We start from the raw sequence: 7,738 nt of genomic DNA, 5'->3' as shown, positions 1-7,738 counted from the left end.
ATTCGCACATAAGATAATAATATAATTAATATAATAGCAATATATTATATACAGGGTGTCCCATTTTAATGTCCCATCTCAAATAACTTTTCTATTTTTGATTTTAGAAAAAAATGTTTCAGACAAAAGTTGTATGGCTTTGAGATTATTTTCATTTTTACGTTAAAATGAATTTTTAGTGTAAAAATGAAAACAAGATTAACAACCTCCAATGGCTTTGATCTTAACAAATGTTATCTAGTTCATGATCTTAAATAACATTTAAGAGGTTTTAATTGTCGATCGGACACCTTGGATAATGCTAAATGCTGGAGGTACTGTAACTTTCGAGCATCATAACTAAAAAAGTACTTGATGAAAAAATATTTTATTATAGTGTTTTGGAAAGTTCTTGAGGTAAGCTATAAGAATATAGAATGAAAAATAGGGGTTTCCATTCAAGAAATTGAATGTAACATGACCTTCAAGCAACTATTCAAGGTCAAACTAATGACATCATCTTATGTCCCCCTCAAAGCCATATAACTTTTGTCTGAAACATTTTTTCTAAGATCAAAAATAAAAAAATTATTTGCGGTGGGACATTAAAATGGGACACCCTGTATATATATAATACTCTTACAGCATAACATAAAATAGTAAGTATTTATTTCTGAATTAGCAGTTTAGTCTTCTTAGATATTAAATAAATATGTATATTGTTATTAAAAACATTTAATACATATTAATTTGTTACAATTTTGTTCTATTTTTTTTAACATAAAAATGAAATTGAGAGGAACAATTTGCAATAGCCTTGACTTCGAGAAATGTTATTAAGATCATGATCTTAAACAATATTCAAGAAATTTTAGCCGAACGGTCGAACAGCTTGGATAATGCTAATGCTGGCGATACTTGAAATTTGACAACTCATAAGTCATATCTCGAAAAAAACTTGATCAAAAGAAGTTTCACTGTAGAGTTTTGAAAAGATCTCGATATCAGCTACAAGAATATAGAAATAAAAAGATAAAAAGTGGAAATTTCCATAAAAAATTTTAAAGTTGACCTTGAGGACTCCATACTCAAAGTTGAATAAGTATATATAATTTTCTAGCAATTTAGACATATTCTACATTTACATACAGTTTACATTATGTTTACGTAAGATAATGTATATAATTATCTTATATATTGTATATATATATAATTAGTATGATAGCAATAGTATATATATATAGTTCTTACCAACAGAACAATAGTAAATATTCGTTTCTCTTTACATTCTGCATTGACAGCCTTCCTGACATATATCAGGAAGATATACATATTATTTAAAAAAATCAAGAAACATGTATATAGTTACATTTAAGATATATTAATATATTATAAGTTCTGTTTCTTTTTAGTTATCGATTTGTACCACAAAATCAAGAAAAAATTTGGAAAAGATCCCTTAAAAAATGGCTCCCTTGAAATTCATTGTAAGTTTTATTCAGTAATTGTTATACAGTTTTTGCAAGTAATAACCTGGGACATACTTTGAAGAAACTACGATTTTTATCAACCTTTTTAGGCCACATTTTCCTTGATGATGCTGGCATATGATAATGCTGAAGCTCGTCCTCCTCTACGTCCATCTCCAATGCTAACGGTAGAATATGGTACGTATATTTCCGAATATGTAATAAACACATATACAGTAAAGGATGCACCAATTATTTTTAAATTATATTTAAATTTTAAGAAAAACGACATCGAAGAGATAAAAAACGATAATTTTGAGGATATTTAAGAGCTTTTTTCAAATCTACGAAATACAATATAGCAGGAAAATTATAATCTGTTGTATTTTGTCACTTTCATAATGTTTCTTTAATTTAATATAATCCGATTATGCTATATAAGTATAAAATCACGTACTTTCCACATAATACAGTTAAGATGAAATGAAATGCTCTTTCAATGTATTACATAGGAAGAAAGTCATTTTTAAATTGTGCTGCATTTCTAAAACGAAAAATTATACTGAAAGGAAGCCAAATGCATCATAAAACTAAAAGACGATATTTCACGTGACACTAATGAAATTTAGAAAAGAAATTTGCTGTCAGTACTACAACGTCAACTCTCAAACTTGTCTTTTGGTCTCTTGGGCGTAATTTTTCTTAAAATTATGATAGTGAAATTTAAATAACGAATTTCGACAGGCAAAAATACATCGGATACGACTATTTATATATTCATGAAAATATAGTCAAAAAAGATCAAATTGCATCGGACAGTATAATTAATGCTGATTTATTTTACAGAACTAAATTATAAAAAAAAGCCTATTACTACTAATGAAGACGAGTGTGAGGAAACTCCTGCTCCTGAAGAGGAGTGTACTGAAGCAGTTACTGAAGAGGAATGTACTGAGGAAGTTACTGAAGAGGAATGTACTGACGAAGTTACTGAAGAGGAATGTCTTGAGGATATTACTGAGGAGGAAGTTGAGGAATGTACTACAGAGGAGGAAGATGAGGAAGGTAAAAATGAGGAGGAAGATGAGGAATGTAAAACTGTAGAGGAAACTGAGCCTCCTTGTGAGGAGGGAGGTGAGAAAATGGCAGGACACACACATTTCGTTCTTAATAAACATGATAAAAAGCCTCCTAAAGAGTGCAAGCAAATTACTCCCGATGACGAGGATGACGAGGATGGCGACGGAGACAACGGAGGCGATGGATGGAACGGAGGCAAGGGAAATAACGGAGGTAACGGAAGCGACGAATCTACTACTCTTGGCAACAGGTCCACCAAACAAACTCTTCCATCCTTACCAATACCACCCTTAGAGCAACAGCCTACTACTCCAGAGAATGGGTCCTCTCCTCCCGGTAATGGAGGCAACGGAGCCGACAAATCTACTACTCCCGGCAACGGGTCCACCAAACCAACTCTTCCACCCTTAGAGGGACAGCCTACTACTCCTGAAAACGGGTCTTCTCCTTCCAGTGACGGAGCAAACGGAGGCAACGGAAGCAACGGAGGCACCGGAGGCGACGAATCTACTACTCCCGGCAACGGATCCACCAAACCAACTCTTCCACCCTTACCAGTACCACCCTTAGAGGGACAGCCTATTACTCCCGAGAACGGGTCCTCTCCTCCCGGTGACGCAGGCGACGGAGGCAACAGAGGCAACGGATCTACTACTTCCGAGAATGGGTCCACCAAACAAACTTTTCAAATACCACCCTTACCAATACCACCCTTACCAGTACCACCCTTACCAGTACCACCGTTAGAGGGACAGCCTATTACTCCCGAGAACGGGTCCTCTCCTCCCGGTGACGGAAGCAACGGATCTACTACTCCCGGTAACGTGTCCATCAAACCAACTCTTTCACCCTTACCACCCTTAGAAAGACAGTCTACTACTCCCGAGAACGGGTCCTCTCCTCCCGGTGACGGAGGCAACGAATCTACTACTTCCAAGAACGGGTCCAGTCCTTCCGGCGACGGAAACGACGGCGGCAACGGAGTCAACGAATCTCCCGGCAACGGGTCCACCAAACAAACTTTTCAAATACCACCCTTACCAATACCACCCTTACCAGTATCACCCTTACCAGTACCACCGTTAGAGGGACAGCCTATTACTCCCGAGAACGGGTCCTCTCCTCCCGGTGACGGAAGCAACGGATCTACTACTCCCGGTAACGTGTCCATCAAACCAACTCTTTCACCCTTACCACCCTTAGAAGGACAGTCTACTACTCCCGAGAACGGGTCCTCTCCTCCCGGTGACGGAGGCAACGAATCTACTACTTCCAAGAACGGGTCCAGTCCTTCCGGCGACGGAAACGACGGAGGCAACGGAGGCGACGAATCTACTACTCCCGGCAACGGGTCCATTAAACAAACTCTTCCACCCTTACCACCCTTACCACCCTTACCAGTACCACCCTTAGAGGGACAGCCTATTTCCAAGCCCAAATGAGAATAATAGGATAATTTTTCAAACATCAATAAATAATTATTGGGGGGAAAGTTTATTTTATTATAGACTCTAGACCTAACTAAATAAACGTTTAGCTTATTATTCTTTGAACGCAATCATATAAGTGTTAAAGTATTCTGCTACACTTTTTAATTATAAAATATGGTCATTTTTGTGCACACCTATATCATATTTAGAAACTTTATTACGTAATGGGCTTATTGTATAAAAAAAAAATAAAAAATCAATATAACATTATTTTGAATTTTGTTTTGTTCTACACATATAAAATTATTATATTATAGTTAAATTATTGTATAATTACACGTATATTTGCGTGTGCACATAAATTAATTTGATATCGATAGGAAATTACGTTTGTACTTGTGCTATAAGTACATGTACAAACCATAAATCGTATGCAGTGTAAATAATATAATACATATAATTTATTATAATAAAAGTTTAAAAAGTTCCAGATGTAAGTGAATATGAAAGTTTCTGAAAAATACTGTCGTATCAACAATTTGTTTTTTATATCTAGAATATTTTTCTAGAATTTTATATCTAGATTATACAAGAATATTTTCATTTCTTTTCACTGTCTAACAGAACTTAGCCATCACTCTACTTTCAATTAAATTAATTCGTAATATATTGCGTTAATAATTCTGAATAATATTAATAACATTCAGTGTTAATTTAACTCTTAAATACCTTATCGAATGCAAGTGTTACCTATACATAAGGAATTGCTGTAAAATTTATGAGCGATTTGATGATTTTGGTATTTTTAAAAATTTATGTTAGATTATTTTTAAGTGAGTGTTAGATTATTGTCAAGTTTCGAATCTGGCATTTGAGCAAAAACGATTAAAAATCACTTATAATTACAGATATAGTATAATGATTGTGGCATAACCTATAAAGCAATCGCTCTCAAACAATAAGCGATTGATTAAATACAAGCAATTATCTGCAATGGTGGCAAAGATAGGCGCAATGTCTTTACAATTACATAAAAATTTTTAGAAATAAATAAATTTAATAAGAAAACTGAAAAGTATTATTAAAATTTAATAATACATCTTTATACATAAAATTTTGTGCCAGCATATTTAAATATAAAACTTTTAAAAACTTCGTAATATGCTTCAAGGAAAAAATCTTAATGTTTATTTATTTTTTTTACTCAGAAATAAGATACTAATTTTTGAAAAAAATATATCCATAATTCTTAAATTTTCTGCACAAATTATACATATATTTCTTTGTATATATGTGTATACACAAAAGAGCATATACTAAGTAAAAATTGCTTGTTGTCACTATTGCAATGATTCATGTATTCACCCGCAAAAAATGTACTATTAAATTTTAGCAAATTTTTCTATAGTGATAACTCAGTAAAAAATTATTGTAATGAGTAATAGCTCAAATTAAAGTTTAAACATTTTCCTTGTCAGCAAAAATAATCAAAATTGTATTACAAAAAATGTTTTACAAAATGAGGAACGTTCAAGATAGACTTTAAAAGTGAAAAAAAATTTTTTTTAACTATTGTTTTGCTCAGAAGAGTCGGCTTCCAGGTAATAAAAATGTAGGAATTCTTAAATTCATCCATTTCTTATCAAATCCATATTTTAAACATTTTTCTACAATTTTTTAAAATAATTAGGTATAGCGTTTTCAAAAACTTTTTTCAAAACGGCCTATTTGTATAAAATCTTTAACTTAAAAATAAATTATTGTAGAAAGTTTTATCAAAAGGAAAATTAAAGTGTAAACTTTAAATTTTCAAAGTTTTTTTATCGCTTAAAATGTACTCTCTAAAAGTGAATCAGTGCTTCAATGCTACACTTATAATTTATGTAATCATCAGTGAATATGATGATTATACTGATTCGCTTTTAGAGAGTATTCAATACTTATTACAGTTATAGGAAAAAGATATTGTTTCCTTCCTAATTGAATCAACGATCATTTATTTTATTAAATATGTAGAGAATAATTTAACGAGATAATGAGTTGAAATGTTTATTATGATGTTCTTCTAAATAATATATGCAATTTACACATAATTAACTTGTATCTGCTCATAGTGACATTTTCCTTTGTACACAATTAATATCACTTAAACTTAAAATTCTCTATATTTATTTTTTATTTCTCCGTAATATGTTAATGTAAATTATTCAATTCTGAGAAGAAATCAGTTTTGAGAAGGAAGTGAGTAACTCTGAAAAATCATTATAATATTTTAAAAAAGGATAAATAAAGTATTAAAGATAAAAATGTGTTCTTCAAGGATATATGTAAATTTACTTTATATGTAAATAAAACTGCCATATTATCTATTAAAAAATATTTTCTTGCTCCTATTCTCTATATGCATTTAAAAATGATGATTAGTTTCAACAACTTCTTGTGGAACATCCTGTACAACACAAAGGCATATAACAGAGCGGTTGTGCGCAAATTACCCAAATTATTCTTTTTCTATTTTTCTTTCTGACTTCCGGCGTATAATTCCTCTTGTAAATACTAGACTTACCCTACAATTTTCTGGTTGTTTAGATATTAAACGTTTCACACTCATATATTTTTCTACATTATACTTATCGTTAGTAATAATATAATTACTATGTAATTAACGTAAGAAAATGATATAATTAGTATGGTAATAATAGTATATATAATTCTTACAGCAACATAATATACGATAGTAAATATTCGTTTCTCATTGTGTCTCTATGCTAATAATCTTCTTAGTATAATAGCTATATATCTGGTACATATTATTTCTAAAAAGTCAGATATATATATTAATGTTTAACACAAATTAATGTATTGTAATTTTGCGCTATTGTTTTTTGGTTACTCATTTGTACCAGAAGAAGGTCAAGGAATAATAAAGATAGAAAAGCATTTTATTTCAACTTAATTGCATTATATGGGAAGTAAGTAACTTTATACTTATATAACATAAGCAGATCTTACTAAATTAGAAAGCGATATTAAAATTGACAAGATACAATATAACAAGAACATTATAATATTCTTGGCATATTGTATTTTATTAATTTGTAAAAAGCTATTGAGAATCTCCAAAATCATCGTTTTTATTTTTTTTGATACCATTTTTCTCAAAATTTTAAAGCGATAGCCAAATTTGTACAACGGATTTATGTTCAGTTTTTTTCAGCAGGCAAAAATATGTCCGAAATGACTATTTACATTTGTGTTACAAGAAAAAGTTATAAATTTTGTTGAATAGTAATTAATAATTATTTTTGTATATTCTTTTTAATTTTATTTTATTTTCAATTATACTTGTATAAGGTCTTTTCGTTTTGATGTTTTAGTAACTTTATTTTTTCAAATTATGTGAATAACATCCTTTTTATTTATATTTTTCTTTCATGTTAAAATATTATAATATCAAAATAACATAATAAGTTTATTATAATTGAATAAAGTTTTGTATTCTTAAAGAAGCATATTTTTAATTTAATTCAATTTTTCGTCATTATATATTAGGTGCACAAAAAAGTTCTGAGCTTTATATTTCATACAACCGAAATAACAATTTAAATTTTATATATCTTCCCGCCCTTTTGCGGTTTTAAAGCGTTAACATTTGGCCTTCTAAAATGCCATACGGTTTGGCGTTTGATGCACATAATCTCAAAAATCAGTAGTGTTCACAATGGCAATAACATAAGAGCATATTCGATTTTCCGTCCACTTCGCGTTTCATCTGAAGAA

At 30.8% G+C, this 7,738-nt stretch overlaps 1 protein-coding gene across 1 annotated transcript; it reads left to right on the top strand.

Moving 5' to 3' along the window:
- The first annotated feature begins 1,387 nt into the window (after positions 1-1,387).
- LOC108726321 (protein qua-1) lies at positions 1,388-4,170 on the top strand. Its single transcript, XM_018453816.1, has 3 exons — positions 1,388-1,466; positions 1,559-1,646; positions 2,295-4,170. Exons 1-3 carry the CDS (start codon positions 1,446-1,448, stop codon positions 3,968-3,970), a joined length of 1,785 nt encoding a protein of 594 aa, XP_018309318.1. The 5' UTR covers positions 1,388-1,445; the 3' UTR covers positions 3,971-4,170.
- Positions 4,171-7,738: the final 3,568 nt, after the last annotated feature.

The sequence above is a fragment of the Mycetomoellerius zeteki genome, unplaced genomic scaffold, assembly GCF_001594055.1.
Source record: "Mycetomoellerius zeteki isolate Tzet28-1 unplaced genomic scaffold, Tzet1.0 scaffold41, whole genome shotgun sequence".
Classification (NCBI taxonomy): Eukaryota; Metazoa; Arthropoda; class Insecta; order Hymenoptera; family Formicidae; genus Mycetomoellerius; species Mycetomoellerius zeteki.
Note: the sequence above shows the minus strand (reverse complement) of the source record. Positions and strands in the feature narration are given on the sequence as shown.

What these genes read in the sequence shown, in the direction of transcription:
- LOC108726321 (XM_018453816.1), top strand. Translation starts at nt 1,446, where the DNA reads ATGGCTCCCTTGAAATTCATT. An exon ending in TGGCTCCCTTGAAATTCATT is followed by an intron (nt 1,467 to 1,558) that starts GTAAGTTTTATT and finishes CAACCTTTTTAG; the next exon opens with GCCACATTTTCCTTGATGAT. An exon ending in AATGCTAACGGTAGAATATG is followed by an intron (nt 1,647 to 2,294) that starts GTACGTATATTT and finishes TTTATTTTACAG; the next exon opens with AACTAAATTATAAAAAAAAG.